This window comes from Platalea leucorodia, assembly GCF_965183815.1.
Source record: "Platalea leucorodia genome assembly, chromosome: 3".
NCBI lineage: Eukaryota > Metazoa > Chordata > Aves > Pelecaniformes > Threskiornithidae > Platalea > Platalea leucorodia.
Genome location: NC_138825.1, coordinates 64,845,147 through 64,868,717, shown reverse-complemented (window position 1 = coordinate 64,868,717; position 23,571 = coordinate 64,845,147). Strand labels below are relative to the sequence as shown.

At 37.9% G+C, this 23,571-nt stretch overlaps 1 protein-coding gene across 5 annotated transcripts in view; it reads right to left on the bottom strand.

Moving 5' to 3' along the window:
• HBS1L (HBS1 like translational GTPase) overlaps window positions 1-21,663 on the bottom strand; it is a 62,658-nt gene extending 40,995 nt beyond the window's left edge. Inside the window, exons 1-5 of one of the 5 annotated variants that reach the window (XM_082305176.1) lie at window positions 21,518-21,663; window positions 18,087-18,152; window positions 15,994-16,131; window positions 13,522-13,716; window positions 11,524-12,855 (exon numbers count right to left, since the gene is read on the bottom strand). In XM_082305176.1, the coding sequence (XP_082161302.1) occupies window positions 11,524-12,855; window positions 13,522-13,716; window positions 15,994-16,131; window positions 18,087-18,152; window positions 21,518-21,560 (1,774 nt within the window). In that variant the 5' untranslated portion in view covers window positions 21,561-21,663. Of the gene's footprint in view, window positions 1-11,523; window positions 12,861-13,521; window positions 13,717-15,993; window positions 16,132-18,086; window positions 18,153-21,517 lie in introns of those variants that run through there. The other 4 variants (XM_082305174.1, XM_082305178.1, XM_082305175.1 and 1 more) reach the window with 4 other exon arrangements.
• Window positions 21,664-23,571: the final 1,908 nt, after the last annotated feature.

The following is a 23,571-nucleotide window of genomic DNA, read 5'->3' as shown; positions in this document are numbered from 1 at the left end:
CACACTATCTTGCCCCGTTCATATACAGAGTACATTTGAAGAAGGGTAAAAATGCAGAGGAAACAACAGCTATTAAAAAATAAAAAGAATATGGAGAAAGAAAAGCTTTAGCATTCTTTGTTATTTAAATGTGTTAGTGGCAACACACAAAGAATCTTTGAAACCTAGGTGTGAAACTGCTAAAGATCTCTGAATCTAACTTGCAAAACAAACTCAAGCTGCATCAGTGCAGTAGGCTGATCAAGCATACTGAATTTATCTGCAGTCCAGAACTTCCGCAGTATTTAAAACAACATATTAGCAGGAAAAAAAAGGCAAACAAGTGTCTGTTAGTACAATTTTAGAGACAAATCTTAAGCTATCCAAAAAGCCAAGAAGGCAGTTTTTCCTGGAGCACCACTGTACACCACACTGTTTGTGCAAACACTTAGCTACAGCAGATTACACACAAGGAAGACATCATTCCTTAAGAAACACATTATGGATGCTACCAGTAACAATGGACATTATTAGGGATTTAGTGAATCTAACATTAATTAGATGATTAAGCTGACAGTAGGGCTTTCAGTAGCTAACTGATATACAATCCTAGTATTAAGCTCGTATTTATCAGGGAAACCGTTGCAAGAAGTGGAGATACTGGTCAAGCTGAAGTAGGCAAGGTAAAAGTAAGCTACTTGACATACACAACAACATACATTTGAGAAGCACAAAATACATTAAAAAAAAAAATCTCTTCTGCATTAAAATTTAGGAAAAGTTTATAAAAATTGCCCCATCCTTCAGCATCAGAAATGTATTCACTTACATAGGTAACTTTTCCCCTTTTAATAGCAGCATGTTTTACATTATCTGCATTACTTGTCTACACTTGCATTATTTATGTATATTATTACTCTGAAAACTTATTTAACTATTCCACATTTTCCTATGAACTCCTCTGGCACCAGCCAAACAAAGCAGAATTTCAGAGTTATCAAAGATTAACTTGCTTAATTAAGTCTAGAAAAAATGGAGAGTGAACATCAACATAATCTGAGTAAGGGAGACCTATATATGGAACAACCTATGTATAGATGCGATGTGAAACACAGCATCGGAGGCTCTATTCTTCATTGCCGAAATCATTCAGAGACGCGAACTGATCTATAAAAAGCTGTGTATCTGAGTTTAGAAGAAAAACTGAATATAGTAAAAATATAACTTTTAAATAGGCTTTGCAAGATTTATCAGATGCAGATGAATTCCAGAAAAAGTTCATTTGCCAGTCTGTAGCAGTGCACTTCACTCTATCGTGACTTTAGAGAGGAACCTGCATGGACTCAACTTCATTGCTTAATGGTTTCCTCTTCCTTGATGCAGTGAAAGAGTAGTTAGACACTTCACATTTACGGTAGTACCTGCAAGCACCTTTTTACAACTTAAGCATAGCAGTCGGTGTATACGCAGTTTCACCATCTTGCCTAGTTGACAAGCAAAGTTAGTCATTTTCCTGTTTATGTGGGTCAGCAATAGGGAAGAGGAAAACATTAAAAATAGGAAAATGTGATTCTGAAACCACAAAAAGTGGTAACAAGGACTCAAACAAGGAGTACCCAAAACAACTCATATTTTGGAAGTAATTAGATATAGAATTTCCATTTAAGTTGAGCTTTTACATGCAGTAAAAATATGGAAGAACTGAAGGAACAACCAGTCAAAGCTCTTCCACGTCTCTGCCAACTGGGCATCACAGCTTCTGCAGACACAGGTATTTTCCATATTAAAGTTACCTAGTTTTCCAAGCTTTTGGCATTTGAAACATGAATTTCTACCAGGGATTCTGACAGTAAACTCATGAGTTTTAAGTTTAATGGCCATTTCAAATACCACAAGTATAACAGAAGGGAGGAACCTGGGACTTTAAGCATTTGTAACTGTCCACTCTGAAGACCAAAATGCTAGTTTTATGAACGAATACAGAAGCTGAGATGATAAAAAACAGGTAATATTTGGTCACCCAAGAACAAATCAGTTTGGGTGCAAACAGAGGCAGACAAGTAGTAGGTGGGTGGCATTTCTTGTTGGCATATATATGGCATAATACACTGGAGTATGCAACTAATATGCTTTATAACAATATTGAATCACACAGAATAAAAAACTGGATGATACTGCATAAACACATCCAGACGACAGTACAAAGATAAAGTAGGTATTGATAACACAAATTTTACAGGGAAGGAACAATAGTATTTGAAGTGAAAGACACCTAGCATAAACAGACATTGTAAAGTAATTTCGTGTTTTAAGCTCACATTTTTACATCTTCCTGGCTTCTACCTTTTAACTTCATTTCTGAATTTTTACATGTGTTTCCTATTAGCATTAAAGCTCCTTTTCATCAGTGACTGATATATTTTGAACTGTTTCTTTTGCTCCCACAATTCTGGATTTGATATGCCTATACTTCTAATGTTTAGATACCTTACTAGTTTCTAGAGCTGAAATGCATTGGTTTACAGCTGCAAAATACTACTGTCTCAGCCTTGTCAACAGCCTTACTTTGAGTACTCAACTGCAAACTTCAGGTAGGACTTACAAAGTTTAAACTCTCATACAACAGCACTACAGCAGCAATCATTCATCCTTAAAACTTAACAGGATTTTAAAAAAACATGACTAAATTCTACCTTCTAAAGACAGAGAAAACCAACTGATGGCTGATCTTTACCATGACCTGAATGGACTGAGATAGAAGGCCACTGTAAGAACAAGTGGAGCTACTGTTTCCCCAGGATCTCTGGTTCTTCTGGAATTCCAAAGTTCTAGAAGGGACACAATCACTTTTAGTTTTATCTAAGCTCTCTTAGCTTCCGAGCAAAACACCCAACTTTCATACGTGATATAGTCAACTATGTAAACGCTTGACTTTGTATTGGTTTACACTTTGTCCGAAAAAAAGTAAAACAAACTAGTGCTAAAGGACCATAAAAGAAAACTCAGAAAAAGCCTGGAGTGTCACTTTTTCCAGTGTAGGTGTACAGTATGTATGAGGAGAATCTCAAAAAGGTATCTCAAAGGATTTTAAAAAGCTTTTCATTGCTGGTGACACATTTTTCCCTGAAATAAGCCACTTCCTTTCTAAAACCCACACAGTGTCAAGATTCAGTAACTTCTCGAAGTCTGTGTATATATTTTTCTTACACAAAACACGGAAGTCTTAAATTCTCATTACTTTCCATGATTTAAGATATAACTATATCATCAGTCGTGTCAGATTTCAAACATTTCCATTCACTAAAGAACACATTAACTTTGTCACAGACTGAATACATGCCATATTGGAGTATCATTACGTACAATGGCCTCTCATCACTATAGCAGGCATTTGAGAACTGTCATGTTACTGAAAAGTTAGCACAGCCAATTGAAGTTGGGGACAAAAATTTCTTCTGAGCTACCCGTGTATAAATAACGGATTTTCAAATGTGCGAATTCAAAGCATTAGAGCCTAGTATGATAAATGGAAGTAACACCTGAGGGAGTCTACGCTAATGAAAATACATTGTACATCACCATTAAACTTCCGAATGTTTGCTACTCCAGGATTTCTTTGGAATTCTCCCTATAAATAAAATCCAAAAGGATTTCTCATTTAAGACTCCCAACTTCACTTGTCCATTAACCACAAAGCAGAAGTGATAAAAGTTAGATGTTAAAGCACAATAATCTGCATTCTGACACTTTGCATAGGAAGCAACTACTATCAGTGTCCATCTGTAGCATAAAAAGACAGAAGACAAGTATTTGTCCATGGACTAAGAAATGTCCATCATTCTGAAACAAAACCAAGCCTTGCCGCATTCAACTGAGTGAAAAGAAAAAGCTAATTACATTAAGTCACGTTGTGGTAATGTTTTGGGATTTTTGTTTATTTGTTACTGGTGTAAAGCAAAAATGAAGGAAGATATTTATACAGGAGAAGCAAAAAAAGAATTCTAGAAAACTGAAAGATAAACAACTAACAAAATGCAAGCTAAGCACCTACTAATTTTACTTGTGGCTTGTATTCTTGAAACTGCCCACACTACACTATGTCAAAAACCTGAATACATGCAGGATTAATAAAAATCATAAATCAAAAATAAATGCCAGTGAAGAAATGCCTGCTTCTCTATTAACAGCTGCAAGCAAAGCAGTATCTCTTCTCCCACGTAGCAAGTGGTAAGACAAGAGGAAACAGCCTCAAGCTGAGCCAGGGGAGGTTTAGGTTGGATATTAGGAAAAACTTCTTCACCGAAAGGGTGGTCAGGCATTGGAACAGGCTGCCCAGGGAAGTGGTTGAGTCTCCATCCCTGGAGGTATTTAAAAGACAGGTAGATGTGGTGCTTAAGGACATGGTTTAGTGGTGGACTTGGCAGTGCTAGGTTAACGGTTGGACTTGATGATCTTAAGGGTCTTTTCCAACCTTAACGATTCTATGATTCTGTAGTCCAATATTTAGAAAACTAGACTTGAGCTTGAGACCTGTGCTCTATTCCTAGATTATCCGGCATATCATGAGTAAGGCTTTTCAACTTCCTGTGCCTTACTTTCAATTTTAGCTCTTTACTGTGAAGCTTGTTTCTTATTAAAGATTTATACAGATAGCCCTATAAAGGCCCTGCTCTTGCCGCTATTCCTGAGAAATTACCATAATACAAAATAGCCAGTACCCCCACAAAGATAGCTCAACTACGAGAACGACTTCATTAAAAAAAGACTAGATTCCTTGCTACCCCAACAACAATCAAACTGAACACATTCAGTTCACAATAGTTTTAATTTCCTGCAAGGACTGCACATTTACAGACATCTGACCTCCTTCTTGCTCATACATCACTAAAACCAAAAATCTTAGTGTCATAAAGCGGTTAACAATTCCGTTAATGGTGCCCAAAATGGAATAGAATCTAGCTCACTCACCAGTATCTGTATTTGTTCTGCAACACTAACATGGGCAAAAAGAAATGAAAATGTAGTTTAGCCAGAAAAAGCACGCAGAAATGAAACGAATACGCACAGAATGCAGATCCTTTTGACTAAGAGGGTACCATTTTTACATAAACATTTTTTAGAAATTTGAGCTTTAAGAAAGGTTTCTCAGAGAACCCATAAATATTAGCTAAATTTCATCAAACAAAAATTCTTGCTTGACTATAGTGAAAGAAAACATATTACAATAGTGCATTTCAAATTGCAGTCTTTGAACATCACTAATACCTACTGCTGAGATCAAGCGAAGGACACCTGAGAAATGCTACATATGTCAAGAACATATAGAACATTTAGGACGAGGGGAAACGGCCTCAAGCTGTGCCGGGGAAGTTTAGGTTGGATATTAGGAAAAACTTCTTCACCGAAAGGGTAGTCAGGCACTGGAACAGACTGCCCAGGGAAGTGGTTGAGCCTCCATCCCTGGAGGTATTTAAAGGACGGATAGACGTGGTGCTTGAGGACATGGTTTAGTGGTGGACTTGGCAGTGCTAGGTTAACGGTTGGACTTGATGATCTTAAGGGTCTTTTCCAACCTTAACGATTCTACGATTCTATGATATGTCACTAGTTAAAAAGAAATTTATATTAAGATTTCATTCTTTGATTTTATGGACAAAAAGACTCAAAATAGCCAATTGAAAAATTAAAATAATGTCCATCTTCATCAGCTATTACCTCCATACATTGACATGATGATGAGTAAATACTTCGCAAGCAACTCTTCTCTAACCATTATAATAAGAGTAAGACGATTTTCACTGTCTTCGTAAGTCTGTAATTCTTAACAATTAGTTTATGAGTTCTTTCAAAAGGTATCATTTTAATCTCTGCAGTCCGTAACTGTTTTACGTGTTCCAGTCATCTGGTCATTTTATTACCAGAAAATTGTAGAGGGCAATATGTTATTTTCTAAAGGAATCCTACCAACACTAAGCATCCACATCAATTATTTGACCAACAAACCACTGACATACCTCAGAAGTCACTGACAATTGTTTTTAATGGGCCATTTTTAAGTGTTCAATGTAACTTGTCCACAAACCATATAAAGAACACTGCCATGATGACATAGACACCAGAAACCCATGAACCATTTCATAAGAATCGTTCATCTCAACAATCACCTCAAATCACAAATTGCAATTAGCTTTTACTTTTGGTAAAAATGTATACTTCAACAGTCTGCATAAAGGAGCAACTGGCTGTATAGTACAGCGATACTAAAATAAGAGACCCATTCCCATTGAACTGCATTGAGACAGCAATTTGGGAAGAGCAAAAGAGCTTGCTTCAAGAAATAAATAAATAAGACACCATTGTCTTCGATTTTTGTTTCATCACATTGTTTTCTAGTGCAGACTAAACACACCAGTTTCACAAAAGAAAATTCTCTTACTTCCCCACAGAAGGCCAAAACCATTAGCACACACAGAATTATAGATAACTTGGACTAACAACATTTCCTCATCATCTAAATAGCAGTTTGGACATAATGAATTGAACATAAAATCTACTTAAGAGTTTATCAGCTGTCTACACTTCACACAAACCAAAAAAGGATATAAGTTATCCATAAAAATTCAACTCAATTTCCAAAGAAACAAAAAAAGCAGAGAAGCATCCCCTTTCAGCACCTTAGGAAGTTTATTTTTACTGCATGAATTACAATGTGATGAAATTTTTGCTTTATTTTTTTTCTCCCAACCACAATTCATAATCAACATTTAATACAAAAACACTTTAACAACTTTGAAAAGCTGAGCACTTTAGATCTGAGATGTGAATGATTGTATGTTTAACCCTGAACTACTGCCCTTGTATAAAGGTACTGTAATAAACTATATACATTTCATAAAGACAACCTATATCCTATCTTCATACAAATATTTTGTATAGTTATTCATTTTTGCAATAGTAGTAGTTGCTCTTTCACTTCTTGCATAAGTGTAGATTTTCAGAAATTGTTGATTACTGAAAAATGTATTTGAATGACATGATTAGAGGAAATAGGGCAAAACACAAAATTACAAATTACCTCGCTGCACCACTTAGTCTCAGAAATAAGATTTTGAAATATTATTGTGCAACAGTTCCAGAAATTCAAGTAGCTTGCTGCCTCCAAAGTTTAAGATCCTGAGAATTGTCTGAACAATTCAACGAGAAAGTACTCATATAGTTATTTCTGAATAAAAAGTAAAAAACAGGTATGTGAAGTTTTAATCCCATGGGTTTTTTTAAATCTGAAGCTTATGCTCCTAACATCCTATACTCCTCTCAAAACAAAAGCGTTTTCTGTTGTAATTAAAAACCAGCTAATTATAATTACATTACATCACATCCCAAAGGGTACAAAGCATCAATCATTTTTGATATCCCAGTGGGGGGTGTTATTATCCTACCCTTTCTCATATTTTGACTTTCAATTTGCCCTGGTTTCCCAAAACAAGTTCAGATAGAAATCAGCTAGAAAAAGGAAACCTAAAAGAGAAAAATGGAACAGGTATTTACAGACATTTTAAGAATGTTGATTTTAAGAAATCAGCTGTAGTAGCTCTAATTTCTACTGCAACGAAGAGCTTGAGAACTAACTTTAGACAGTTGCTTTTTTCTTATTTCACTGATATCCTTTCCTTTTTAACATCCAAAAAAGGTTTATAAATGCTATCAAAATTATCTAAAAAGAAGCTTCAGAAACCCATTTCTAATCAAAAACAAACTGGAGCCTCAATATGGTATCTGAAGACACACTAGTAGATGACAGGTTTTGCCTTACTTTCTCCAAAGAAATCTTCCATGGAAAGAAGTATGGCCATGCAAATCTAGAGAAAAACTGGAGCCTGCTTCCACAATGATACAATAATTACAGAACATTCAATCACAACTCTATTTCTATCAGGTAAGTTAACAAGAAATTGTAATTAAGTCAGTCCTTTAAAAATATGCATTTTATTTAGGTACATAAAGCAATATCCAGAAGGCAATTTTATATTAAAAATATTCAGCAGCCACTTAAAAACTATGTACAAAATAAACTTAATATACAAAATACCTTAGGAGTATACAGTCTGAATACCAGAAGTAGTATGTCTATGTAGTTTAATATTATCATTTTTATCTCCATATGCAAACACAGACGCAAGTACTTTGCAATGTTAATATGTGAATTCCAAAACAAATAACACAATTAACCCGTATTAGACAAAGATATGCACTACCTACAAAATGAGGGGCGGAGGGGAGTTTTATACATACATCAATAAAATAAACTCACCGTGTTAAGCATAAAATAGACAGATTTAGTTAACAAGAATTCTAACATTCATTAGGCAGAAACACTTCAGTGCAAAGGCCAAACACAGACTTCTTATACAAAAATGCCATATACCATAATATCATGCAGTATTCTAAGACCATTAAACCTGTCACTAATGACACAAACCTGGTTTTCAGTAAGGAAATTAAGGAATAATTAAGGAAATTATTAAAACACCTGTTTCATTTAAAGAGCAAATATAGTGACACATTACCTTTTGTTTATAAAAACAAAACTGCAAAATTTTCCAAGCATGGAAATAAATAATCTCTGCTGAAAATTACTTGGAATTCAGGTTTATCCACCACTTAGGCACCTCTGCAGTGTTCAGCCTGCAGGTTTGTACTAATTCAAGGCTCGATTCAGGATTGCAAACTGAAGAAAAATCCTTCCCCTACTCCTTATACACTGAACAGCTTATGTATTGCTTCTTCAAGATCACTAACAACACTGAGACAAATGCAAATGAAAAAGTATTTATATATGAAAATCTAGCTACCTAACAAGATCCAAAGTTGTTTACTTTACAATCCCACAGTAAGATCTGTGATACACGTATAATGCTGATGCCCCTGGGCTTCAGTCACTTGTTCAAAGTTTAATCTGCATGAAACCTATGGCAAAACAGAGCTCCAAGTACTACACATTGCCACCTACTACTTCTACATACTTCCTAATGGAATCCACAGGACATATACTTAGGTGCATGTCCAGTTCAGGCTCTAAAATTATTAAAATGCTAAGAAGTTTTATGCAAAGAGCAGCAGCCAGGGGAATGAGAAAACAGACCAAAACCAAAGAGAAGTTCAACAAGAATAAGGGAAAAGATGTAGAGGGAAAAAGCAAAGCTATTCAATGAAAATTTTTTAAAAAGGCATGTTTTGGAAATCTCTACCTACATTATTTAGGGCCTCCACAGTATTTGGAACATAAACAAAACAAAGCCACCTAACAATACACCAGGCATGATGACATCAAGCTTTCTACTAATATTTTACTTTTTAAAATTAGAATTTTTCTACTAGAAGAATACACACAATTTTGGAAAAACCGAACTTTAATTATAAACTCTCCAAATAGGACATTTTGCCTCAGTGGGAAAAACAGACTTGGACTTTTAAACAGGGGGAAGTTAATATTTGGACTAACTACAGAGAAACTGATCACTGAAAAGCATTTCATATTGTTCAAAAAGCAGAATTTGCTATTAAGACTAATTAATAAAACAACCAGTATACAATCAGTATCAGCCAGACTTCTATAGGAAGTCTTCTGAGGAAATAAATCAGTTATGTACCTGCTCATGAACTTATCAGATCATAGTTATGTACACTGGATTGTACTACTTACACTTCAATGCTTTAAGGCACTCAAAATAGGTAATGATACAGATGGCTAGATTAACATGTCAACTAGAACATAAACACTGCAGCACTGTCATTATACAAAACTTTTATTAGTAAGAGTAAGAAACATTAATTTCATTCAAGAGGTCAGAGGTCACACTGCTCATAGTCCTAAATGACAACAGCATCAATTAGACAAACAAGCAAAATATACAGAACATGAAATTTGTACCTGAGAGCACTGGAACATGTTTTATTTTTATCTAGAAACAAAACTGTAGTGCAACTTGAAGTCAGGAATAAACCTAAAGTTTTCATCTTCTTTTTGATGCAACATGCTCAACAAAAATTAGATTAAAACTAGATGAAAGTTATATCTACTGTTCCATACTAGCTGCCAAGTTTAACATGAATAAGCGTATGGCAGTATATGAACAAACATATTTTTCTAATTGCAGCAGTACCGTTATTGCACTTATTGCTGTTCAGGATCCAAAACACTGACATTGACACTGGAAATATATTAAAAGTAGTAATGGGTACTAAAAGGAAAGTTGAAACATACATGCAGTTACTAATTTGACTAACAGGGGCACCAGAATGTGGTAATTATCAGCTAAAAAATTAAGTCCAGAATGTCCTGATTCTGATCTTCCATATAAAGATTCGAAGTAAGAGCAATGGGTGTCAACAGAAGAGAATATATTTCCATTACTAAAGGAAGCTTTCTTCAAAACAGACAAGAGGCAGACACAAACAGCACTTATGCTTTGCCTGATTTTTTTTTTTTTCCATTGAGCAGACTCTCATGCTAAAGTTGAAACAATTGTTATTCCAATACTTTTCTGAAAGACTTGAGAATAAACCATAGAAGCCTAGTGAAACTTCTCATGAAATACATGCAACATGTATATACCTACAAAATAGCTGTTTTAAAATTCTGATTATCACATTTTGACAGCTGATTAGTGAGTGAACAGGGGGGTCCACACAATTTTAATTGCTTGCTCCCCTACAAATTTGGTCCTATCAAAAAATATACATGTCCTATCACAACTAGAACTATCAAAACCTGAGGTTAGTGAGGCTTTTAAAAACTAAAGGTATTTCTGTTGTAAAATTGTAATCAGTATAAAGATAGAAGAGAATGGTGACATTGACTGGAAATACCAATTACAAGACTGGCAGTTTAATAACATACTTTATCAGAAAATCTAACTTTAACAACATTTAATAAAACAGTCATAATATAAACTGAGGTTCCCGCTCCCAAGCTATGCACCACCTAGCAAAACTAAATTACTTTACAAAATAATTCAGTGTTCTTCCCAACAAACTGTATCTTCAACAGCTAGAGAGATGTTTCAAGAAGTCTAATGGTGCTTCAAGAAGTCTAATGGTGTTTCCAGAATTTTGTACATGCAATATCTATATACTAAAGTTCAAGACTTTGCAAAAGTTAAAAACGTTAAATTGTCAGTGAAAATTACGCAAAAATAAAGATATTCAGTGCAACAGCTTAAAAGTTCACATACAAATTTGTTACCAAACAGTGAGAATTGTAATATGTCAATTAAAAAATAAAAAAAATTCAATTCTGGATTATAAACAGGTCCCATATAATTAGGGTTTTTTTTAATATACCAAGATATAAACACAGATTATTTTTTTTTTCTTTTTTTTTTCTTCACTACTCTCTTGTGAAAGCTCTTTTTTGGTTGGCTTTCACAATATCATCAGGAGACGCTGATTTGAAGTCAAATGGTGTTATGGCTATTATAGGACCAGTTTCCTTGGGTTTTATGTCTTGTACTTGTCTACTGTATAGGAAAGCTTTATGCATACCAATTGTGCGCCGCTTATAACCTTTTGGAGGATAACGGAGACACAAGGTTAAAGCAAAAGCTGAAGGTCTTGCACGCAGCGCCTTCATCCATGAAAGGGACAAATCCTGCCTCTTAGGAGTGAGCCCTCTTTTGGGTTTTTTATTCGTTTTGGCAAAACCAGAACATTTTCCTTGTTTTTGTTTCAAAAGTTTAGTTTCAGGGCTTAAGATATTTGACTGTTCTATCACATTTTGTTCTGCAGATACATCTGCATTTTTTACAAGGACACTTAAATCAATGTTGGTTCTTTTAGAAGGCCTCAATTCAGCTACATTGAGCATGGGGAAGTCTGTCCTTTGTTGAGTTTTATCTACTTCAATAGTCTCTGCTATTAAATCAGAGAGTGATAAATTCTCAACTTCCTTTAGTGGAGACACGCTAGAGAGGGCTAGAGAAGACAAAGATCCTGTTAGCTCTGGCATCCCACCTGAAGTCTGGGGTTCACTTACTAGTTGTGATAACGGTGAGGTTCCCAATTTCGTAAGAGTGAGACTTGCTGTTGACTGGGTATAAAGATCAGCCAAAGAATAACACTGGCTAGCACTGCTTTCCTGGTGCTCCTGAAGTAAGTCAGCCAATGATGTACTTCCAGACCTCAACACTGGCAAAGCAGCCATGTCTGAAGAGGGATTTTCTTGTTTTCTACTTTGCACAAGCGAAGAAAAATTTTCAAGAAGTTCATTCTTTCTATTTACAGTATGACTGACTTCGTTATCAAGAGCCAGTTTTCCTAAAGCCCTCGTTAAACACGGAGGACTGTAAAAATTTGCATTACTATTACAATCAGAAGTATTTGAGGAAACAAGACGAATGCTGTCTTCAGGACTCAGAGAATCACAAACCACATTCTGCACCAGCAAGGATTTCGAGTCCTGTGTTTCCTTGCATTCCAACTTCTTAAAGGAAGAATTTCCAGATGGGTTACTTCCTATGCTAAAGTAAACATCTTCACTGTCAGGAATCAAACTTACTGCATTAGCACTTTCTGGTAGTTGATTCTCTGCCTGTTTATTCACAGGTTCACAATATGATCCTTTACACAAATCATCACTGAAAGAAGATGACAGAACAAGTGAAGAGGATTTCAATCCTTTCCTTTCAGATGTAGGTACATTGGATTTTTCAGCATTAAGGAGCATTTTGTCATTTGTAATTAAAGAGTAACAAGCTGAACCATTTTTGGCTGTCAAGTTTCCAAACCCAGGTTTGCTGGTGTTGTCAGCAACATTTCCTACTGCACAAGAGAAACTGTCTGTATCAATACACATTTCTGGACAACAAAGTAAGTCTCCTTACCTTACAATAGCCAATAATTTTCAGATGGAAGTGCAGTCACAACGAAATATCCAATTTTTTAAAAGTAGACAGCAGCAACAAAAAATCAAGAAGAAACATGAAAAGGCATTTAATTACTAAGTGTTATCCAAAGATATGCAACGTTCTACAATTAAATTATGGGTATCTACTGAAATACCTAAGAAACTTTAAGAATCGGCAAAGAATGCCAGTAAAGATTATGAAGATTTAAGCACAAATCAAAATAAGAAAGTTACTGTATGGGTGCTACCAAAAAAAGGGAGGAATTGGGATGGGAGATGTCAGTTCACCAAACAAATACTGGAAGTGCATAAAACTTAAAGATGTTGTCCAACTTTTAGGACATGTATTCACTCAGTTAAGTCATATATTAGAAATCAGAAATTTACTGTGAACTGCAGATAGTTGCAGTTTGAATTTAAGCTGACACTAAGGTTTTATGTTGACTACTAGCTGAAGAAAAGCTACTATTTCCTTTAAATGTTTTTAGAACACAGAAATAGAAGAGCAAGTTGGTCTTTTTTAATTTTCTAATAAATGACTAATGCAATAACAAGCATCTTCACAGTTTGTAAAGCCAAAATTAAACTGTACATAGAAATGAATCATCTTGAATGTAAACAATTAAATGGAAGTATACCTTTTGTCGTCTTTCCCACAATCACAGCGTCCTCATTCTTGGTCTTCACATTTTGCTTACTCCCTTGTGAAAGCACAAGATCCAAAGCCTTCTGTACATCAAATTTACTATCCAGTACTGCTTGCACCATTGTTTGCTCTGGTACAGACTCTGCCAAAACTTCTCTCATTTGATCAAGGCATGAATTAAGACGGGCTAAAAGAGACATATTACCGTTACAAGCTGCACAAAAAAAAATGTCTTAAGCGGCCTAACCACTAGCACCACACACCTGATTAACAAAAACAGGAGAAAAATATCATAGTAAGAGATAAAACCTTTAGAAATTAATTTCAATCTCACTTATTGCCATGATAAATTTTGCCCCCAAATCCTGCAGAATATTTGACTAATTTCAGATATTTTTGTAAGGAACATATCACTGACTACTATTTATTAGTTTATAAAGTCTCAATATTGAAATACTTTGATGTTGTAAAATTAACTATCTTCACCTCAGAGAACAAATACAAATAATGACCTTAAAATTATCCGAAGTCATTTAGAAAGTCAACACAGAATCCCACTGAACTGCACATCTTAAGTGTTTACAGATGCTATAATTAACACCCAAAGTAAAACAGCATTTCTGGGGGCCTCAGGCCTTATCAATTGAAAACTCTGGATCAACACAGCAGGTTTGAAACTACCTACAATCTTTACCTTTCCTGAAACTGTAACACATTTTTTGGCTGATAAAATCAGTTTTCTTTGGTGCATATTTCTGCAACTAGTATAAGCCTTGACCAAGATAAGATTCTTAAGTCTTGACCTTCCTCAAAAGAGACTGAAAATTCACCAGGCTGCCATTCACTGAAGTAGTGCACTAATCAGACAAACAAACACAAGAGAACAGAAGAAAATCTTCCTGAATATCACAGTTTCTGCCAGCTCAGATTTTAGAAAACAGGAACTGAACAACAGGAAGATGACTACGGATTCTTTATTTGAACACCTCCTCAAAGATGGTGATGTTTAAAGAACTTTGCTAAACAAATTCAAGACCACAGAATTCCAGCTTCCTCAAGGTTACTTAAATCAGCACCCTCGATCCATAATCAAGTCGGCGTTCCCCAGACATTTGCTCTGCAGAACAAGTACTGGCAGAGCCCTGCAAAATGTGCTGGTTAGCCGTTTTATTATCCAACACTCAGCAACGACAATCTTGCCAAACTTTTTGCGACCAGGTTGACTACAATCAATAAGTTTGTACTAATGGCCAACACTGCACACTGTATCAAACATAACAGGTCTTGTGGGACCACTACTGTTTTCATGGTAAAAATGGTTATTTCTAGGTTTCTTTTCCATCTTTTTTTAGTCTAGAATATTACTTTCCTTCTTGTTCCAATATGAATTCTTAACTGATTGAGTCAGTCAAAAGCATTCTGAAAAGCCAGAGTACCATATTGTCTAGATCACCTGTAACCACATACTGGCTGATTCTTTCAAATTGCCATCTACAGCATTATTTCCTGCTGTAAAAACATGTGTATTACACCCCAATTTATCATATTTACCCATATGTCCATGCATTAGCATAGCTTCTACCAATTTACTTGACATGGAACCTAGATTGTTTCTATTCTATTGTTTCTGAGTTTTCTGCAACTTGTTTTAAATATCAAAGTTCATTCATGCATTTTATTGTCTATTCGTTCACCAACACACTTCACTCTGAGCTTATTAACATTTTAAAAATAACCCTGATTATTTCCAAAATATTAAAAACTAAGTTAACTATTAATAGTTAGGAAAGAGACTTGTGAATCTTTTTCACAAAGCATGTAATTAAGCTATCAGGCAGCAAGTTTAAAAAACAAAAGCAAGTATTTTTTCCCCAACCACCCAGCTCAGAACTTGGCTTGTAACATGGAATTCACGGTTGCAGGACTGAATGGAAACCAAAGTCTAATGAATTCAGAACAGGGTAAGAAAAGATTGTAGATGATACAGGTATCTAAAGATATTGTCCATAGTTTCAAGGAAATGTGTGACTTTGAAAACTTCTCAAATACTGCTAGTTGCCATAATTTGGAATGCAATACAAGCAAAAGATCATTCTACAAATACTCGGTTTCTAATACTCTTCCCTAAGCATCCATTTGTGGAGTCAAGACCTTGAGCTACATGGATGCCTGGCCTGCGCCAGTACAGCTGTTCTTCTGTCTGAATTTCATATCAAATCTCATTATTTCTAATCAGAAACTAAGAACGTATTTCAATGTATGCAACCAAGTCACAAGTAGTATACAAAAGGTAGTTACGAACTTGAAGAATCACCACTGAAGCTATGCTCATGAAAGGTGGTGTTCTACAAGATCACAAAATTGTGAATAGTGTCAGTCAAGTAACAAACATTAGTTTAAGACTATTTCAGTAAATCCTTAATTCATAAAAGAGATTGTTCTGACAATTAATTTCTATAATTACCTCTATCAACTTCAGTCAACTGATGATTGGATGTAAAATAATCAGCAGTATCATCTGTACCTTCAAAGCCATATTCTTCTTGTAATGGCTCAGCAAATGCTGCTGGTTTGTCTCGTCTGGAGTAGATAAATTGAGCTGCTGCATTAGGTAAAAAACAAAGTATTAAAAAAAAACTTGAATCTTTTTTCCTCCTTTAAAAATAAAACATATCTAAAGGGGAAAAAAGTCAGGATGCTGACCTGCTGCAGTGGTTTGGGGTGGGGGAGTGGGACATTACTGTATAATGACTACTGCCTGAAGACTGTACAGAGCATACAACAGCTCATGCTAGAATATAAATAAGTCATCATCACAGCAAAACTGCAGGCTGGGCAATATCCTTGTATTCATGTAATGCAATAATTCTGCAAAGTTCAATATTCAAACAAAAGAATATACTCCATGTTTGAAAAATAGTATTTTCTACGCTGAATTACCATCTATGGCCTAATGTCTTCAGAACCTTACTCCACGATTATTTTTTTTACCTCGGTTACAAGTAAAATAAAATCAGCATGAAAATAACATTGCTTTTACAGTATGGTGCTATGAAACTACTAGTAACAATTTAATGGAGTTGAACACATTGTTCTCTTCTTGGAATTTCATTAGAAATACAGCCCATGAATTAAAATGCATATTCACACAAAACTTTAAACAAGTTCATAATTCCACTCTGGTTTAGCAACACATTAAGGCATACATAGATAAAACTTCTTGCTGAACATGAGCCCCAGTCACCACATACTCTCAGAAATGTACAAAGTATAATGTAAACAAATTTCCTTATGTTATGTAATATTCTCCCCACCTCTGAAATACATACTGAGAGTGTATGTATATCCAGAAGTTAAGCAGTATAGCCTTAGCAACTGTTTCTCAAATGCACACCATTACATATTCAATCACCGTAACTGAAGCAACTCTTAAAAGATTGCTATACAATCTAGATCAGATTATTTTATAAATGAAGCTCAGATTATTTTATAAATGAAGCTTACGTAAAAACAATTCTTAGGAAAATTACTGTGCACAAACAAGAATTAGTTTTGCAATTTAGCAGTTTACACTTGATTAAAAAGTAAACACATTGCACATTTTCATCACAAAATACAAGGCTACCTTAATTCTTAGAAAAGGTCTGAAAAATTCTAGCAATTAAACTTAGAAACTGAATGCAAAACAATCCGAATTTAAATCAGGGAATGTGACTACAAGTAATAAAAATGCACACCTAGATTCGCTTATCTAAAATCAACAGGATGACAGAGGAACAGATTTTTAAAGATCCAATTAACTCAAGTACCAGTAGCCAAGGGTCACAGACTACATCACAGTCGCAGTGGATTTAGATCCAGCCTAGTTACCTGCAGTAGCACAGCTTTGTGTCACCATCGGCCATACTATTTCCAGGGCCTACTCAGTGCTAGAAACACTGCCACTAAACCTGGGGAAACCCCGAACTGATAATCTTGCCAGAGATTCTACAGTCGGGTTGAATTTAGCTGGGCTGAGCCGCTCCAGTTATGTCTTACCTGAGTACACAGCATCATTATTTTTATACCTACTTTGCAACATTACAAATGCCCAAAGGCTTATTAGCTCCATATGATCTTGCATGAGAACAGAAGCCAGTGAGGACCAGTGCTGCATCCCACAATAAGACTCCTTACCCAACATTTACTCAAAGGTGTGTAAAAGACATCAACTACCAGGTGTAGAATCACAACTGTTAAGCCCAACTAGATCCTACTAACAACTTTAAAAGATATTTCAAGACTATTAACGCATTTCCATAAACCAGATTTTTACATTATCAAGTACATTCTGACCATCTGAGATAATATACTTCTAAGACTGAGGATGTGCCCATTTGTCTAATGTGAATTCCTGAAGTACAACAGTGCCTAACACTACCTAACTGACTTTAACAGGATCATGGCTGCTAGGCACTTTTGAAAAGTTTCACTAGCTTTTAGATATTGTTTTATTCTAGAAATAAATATCAGAATAGGAATCAATGGACAATGCTATACGTAATCATTTGAACTAACCTGTTGAAGGAGAAATGCAATAATCATCTTCTACTGATTGGCCATACACATCATCATCTTCAAAATCTATGAAGCAGAAAAAGCAAGATTAGTCTGCACAATTTCTATGTACTTAATATTATAATTCAAAGGGTGTAGTTTTTACACAAGGTTTTAAGAAATTATGCATCTTTAGTGCTCCAGAAGTGCAGTTAAGTACTGTTTATTTACCTATTTATTAACCCTAAGTTACAATAATACAATTTTAACATTTAATACCTTATTCATTATGAAAGCTGAAAATTTTCAAGAGCTGCCATGCTTTACACCTCTTCTTTCAGTATCTCCTTTGGAAGGCTGCCCTTACAGTCCAAACCCAACCTTCTACAGTTCCAAAAATCTTTACCCATGGCACTTCTCCTGATATTTCTGCTTGGCCTCTCAGTAGTCTTAACCACAGACAGTTCAATTACAATCTCTGCTCCAACAACTCAGGATCAACATTTCTACTCCATACCTATCTACTTCTCAGCTTTCTTCTCTGGTCTATCCTCACGGCCATCTACCTTTCAACTCGCATTCAGCAAGGCAACAACACAATTCACAATTCCCTTTGAATATGCAAAATAAGCAAGAATCTTATACAGTTACTTAAACAAAACCATATAATTTCCCCATTAAAATAAAAGGTATCAGCAATCAGTTATCAGGAAACGCAAAGAGAAAGTAAATTATCCCCTCTCCCCCCCCCCCAAATCCTAGTATTATGTAAATCTTGAAAATAAATTTGTAATTTTCACTAAGTAATAATGAAATACATGAAAAAAGTAATGAACTATTTTTAAAGATGTTATAGCATACACTTGGCAGTTTCACAAATAATATGTATTGTTTGTTGTTTTAAAAGAGTGAGAGAAAAAAGTAGCTAACAGGTAAAAAAAAAAAAAAAATCCGCATTCTGGTGGTATCAACTTACAGACCACAGAACTGGAACATTACAAACACTGTATCGATCTATAAAAGGCTCAGAATTTGGGACATGAAAGGTTCGGTTATCTCAAAGTAAACTTAACTCTATAATTCATTGTAATTTTCAGAAAAAAAGGCCAACCAAAAGCAGTAGGGCTGGCACGCATGTATGAAAAGTTTAGTGAAAAACCCAGGAATCTACTTCAGAAACTAAGTATCACGGGATAAAGAAAACATATTATAGGCTTGTTTTGATTGTTTGTCTTTTAAAAAAGAGCATATTGTTACAGTACACACTGTCTCCTGGTTCCATGCTAGGACCAATTAATCTATAAAAAGTCTAGAGAAGAGCTATACATTTTTTTCGAAGTAAGATCACTTTCTGTAGTTTGACCAATACTTGGAGAGCATCAAGGAGAACTCCAAGATGACTTGTGTGAATGGTTAACATTCACAGTTAGTAGTAAGTGAAATCAAGGTAAGTCTTGTCAGTGTACATTATATGAATCAGTTGTACTTCCCATTCTGGTTTAATTTCTAGACTAAGAAAAAGACACCTCAATGAAAACGGCTTAGCTTGCATTGACCATAAAAATAATTATTAAAAAATAGCAAAAATTACAGAGAACAGAGTAGAAGCCACAGAAGCATTCCACAGTATCAACAGCTGTACTCTCAGCTAGAATATCACATTCAGTTCTGATCACCATACCTCAAAAAGTAGAGAGCAGAAACAGAATATGGTCAAGTAAAGGCCACAAGATCTAAGGCTTTCTTATGAAAGGAGACCAAAAAATATTTATTTAGAAAAAATATAAATAATTGGGCCAAACAAAGCATTACAGAATCGTAAGTGGTATAAAAAGAACATATGGCATTATACTAAATAAAAAAGAAGACACAAAAGTGTACTTCATTCGGGACAGAAATGATTGTATACGACTACAAAAAGTAGTATACTGTGTAAGTATAAAGACCACACATATACACACTACTAATTAAACCTGATGTGTCATGCAACAGTAAAGTTTCAAATAGCAATAGCAACTTAAGCCTCATGTGGCTACAGAAAATGACTATGTATCTCAGCAATCTCATTAAAAGAGATTCTAATGAGTGTACAAACACTGAAATGAATTCTACAGATTGGGCACCCAACTTCACAGATGACAGAGATTCAGTTGAAATCAACATTGCAACGAATCTGTGATGAAGAAAATCTCTAGAGGATGAAAGAATCAAGTAGGAAAATCCCCAATCCAGTCTAAGATTTTGCCTATATTAGGTAAATTTGCACTAGTAAAACCTGCAAGGTAGGCCACACAGATGTCATGGCTACAGGGATTTACATGACTTCCCCAAAAATTCCAATATCATGGTGCAAAACCCGATTTGTGCTACTATAATACATATACACATTGCATCTGCTCACTCAACAGCAAAAAAACAGAGGCAGGCGGAAGTATTTCTTGCAACTTTTTTATATCATCCAACAAAGTGGGGCAACAAGATAGCTGCTCCCATACCAAAGGGTTCTTTAAAATACCAATATCAACTGGAAGGGTACCCATTTTTCCACAGCCCAAAACAACACAAACAAAACCTTTGAGAAAAAAGGGTGCAATTTACAGTTTGCCTAATTTAATGGGACAAGGCACAAAGAAAGCTGCAGTCCTGCAGGTACGAGCCGAGATCTTACACAAAAGCTCGTTCATTTCATGCAAGCTTAAGTAAAATATGACATAAAGGTGTCTGAAAAACAGGTTCTTCCTTAGATGCTCAACTCCATCTTCAAGAAGTACATTTCTTCTACAAGGAACGGCTGTTGGCGCTTATCTATCTATGGCTGAACAGCAGCAACAACTTGCTAGAGCGAGACCGGGAACACAAACTTTTAAGCTTTACAAGACTAAAGGGCGGGTTCAATCGTATTGAGGCTGGTTTTCAAGTCACTCCCATCCGCCTGAAAAGCGGTCAACTTCGGCAGCTTAAGACAACTCAGGTAAACCTTGCCACGGCTTGGCCTGCCTGCCGGAGCCGCGCTTTCCCTGTGTGTGAAAGCTCCCGGGAGCCCCGACTGCAGGAGGCGGTGGCCCTGAAGGGAGGCGGCGGCGGCAGCGCGGCCACGTGCGCCCGGCCCGCCGCTCGGGCGGGAAACGGGCGGCAGGGCTGGGGGGGAGCGGGGGGGGCGAGGCCTCACGGAGCCTCGTCCAACCCCCGCGGAGGGGAGGGGGCTGCTTCTCCCCTCCCACCGCCCTTGACAGCCCCCCGCGCCCTCTCCGCCACCCGTGCGGGCCCGGGCACACCCTCCGGCCCGCGGACGCCGCCGCGCACCCCCGTGCGGGCCCGCCGGGGCAAGGGGTGCGGGCCGGTGGGGGGGGGGGGGGGGGGGGGGGGGAGTGGATGGCGCGAAGGGACCGGCGGTTGGGGCGGCGTCCGGGGCGGCCCCCACAGCTCCGCCGCCGGCTCCTGCTCGCCACTACCTTCGTCGTAGTTATAGCCTCGGACGTTCCTGTGCCGGGACATGATAGCGGCGGCGGCGGCCGCCTCGCTCGCCCGCGGTGGCGCTGGCGCGGCGGACCTAGGGCGCCATGTTGGTGTCCGGCGGGGCCGGCGGCATCCTCCTGCGCACGCGCGCCGGGCACGCTTCCGTCCTCCTCGCGCTGTCGCGCATGCGCGGCGTCTCCCGCCTCGCCCGGCCGCTTCCTGGTGGGGCGGCTCCCTGAGTCCCTCGCGCTCCGCCCCTGCGCCGGGCTGTTGTCCACGTCAGCGGCGGGCGCTGGCCTCGCGGCGCGGGGCCCGGCTGAGGGCTGGGCCGGCCGGTTGTCCCTGGGCCTGCAGCTCTCAGCGCCCCCTGCGCCCTCGGCTTCCTCAGGGGCGGTGAGGGAAGAGCCGCTGCCCCGCCGCGCTCCGGGAGGTCTCCGCGCGTAGCCTCCGGTGGCGTCGTGCTCAGCCCCGCGCAGGGCAGGGTAGGCCCGGCCCCGCGAGGGGTAACGGCCGTACGCCTCACACGTGTGCCCCCCGACGGGAAACACCCCCGGCCTCGGCGTGCTGCAGGTGGCACTGAGAGCGCCGGCATCCAGCCACCCCAGGGCCAGCGCTGCCATGAGTCTGACAGTACAGTCCGGTGCAGTCTTGGCATTTGAGGTGTAACCCTCATTGCTGCGTCAGTATTCACACCTCAAACTTAAAATGGATAAACTGCTGCAACCATATGTGCGCATATGTGGGCAAGCATATTTAAAATTATTCAAAACAGTTACATCATTGATGACAACATAGCATTCGGGGTTGGCCTCGGTTCGCTGAAGGGTATGCACGTTTGAACACACTCTCAAAATACTGTTTCTGTATTTGTGTACCACCACAGGGACAGAGTTTGAAAGGCTTTGAAATTAACTACAAGTTTTTTTCAATTCCGGATCTGAAACAGCTCCAATCAACCTGGGTTGCTGGTGACCAGTGGCCATTACAATCCAGTGACTGACTAGTGGCCAGGATTAAATGAGCTGGCTGTAGGCAGATGCAAACTGTATTAATTAGCATTCCTATTGGCAGTGTTAAGCAGCAAAATGTCAAAGCATTAGGCTCCATGGAGGTCTTGATTTGACTTCATTGGCATGTTACTGTAGGCACCATCTAAAACCGAGTTTCAACTTGCAAGTGCTGTTGCAGTGCCAAGGGATCAGGTAATCAAGGAACGTCCTTGCAGCTACTCCTCTTGCTGGGTCAGAGAGAGAAGGGCAAGCAGAGAAGACTGTAAGCTTCGGTGGCAGAGGGAGATGGGATCCCAGTTCACAGGCCCTGCCAGTGCTCCCTGCTGAGCTCCAGCTCTGCTTCTACATCTGCCAGCCCAGTTGTTCCCCAGATGCCTGCATTCATCTATGTGCTCAGGAGCTGCTGGGCAGACGACCCCATTAATATTCCTCAAGTCAGATGTCTCCATCTTCAGGACCTCTAATACTTTATTTACCATCTTTTTATCCAATCTTGACAACACCAGAAATCAAGCCTCCTCCAGCCTCCTGCATGCCCCAGGTGTCCTCCAATACCCCACTGCATAGCCACGCATCCCTACAAACACACATACCTGGGTTATTGTAGCTGCCACCTAACTATTGTTTCTTCCTGGCCCACATGCCAAAACTGTCACGATCTGCGACTCCACATCCTTCCTGGATGCTGCCAGAGGCAGGGTGTGTTAAACATAAGCCAAAGTTTGTGTTCATATTCAAATTGTATGCAAATGTGCAGATTGTTTCCTTATGTTATTTGCATATTTCTAACTAATTTGTACAGAACAGCACATGCAGCTGCACAAACTTAGTATCTGTATAATATCTTTCATATGGTGCTAAGATTAAAATAGAATTGGAAACAAAGATTTCTAATTAATGCTCGTGTCCTGTTGGCCTTTAGTGACCCAAATGTCCTCTACAGCAGGGGTTTTGCAGAAGTTGTGTTGATCCTTATCTGTCCCAATCTCTTGATACAGGTCAAAGATACAAAAGTGAAGAATTGCTATCATACATTATGA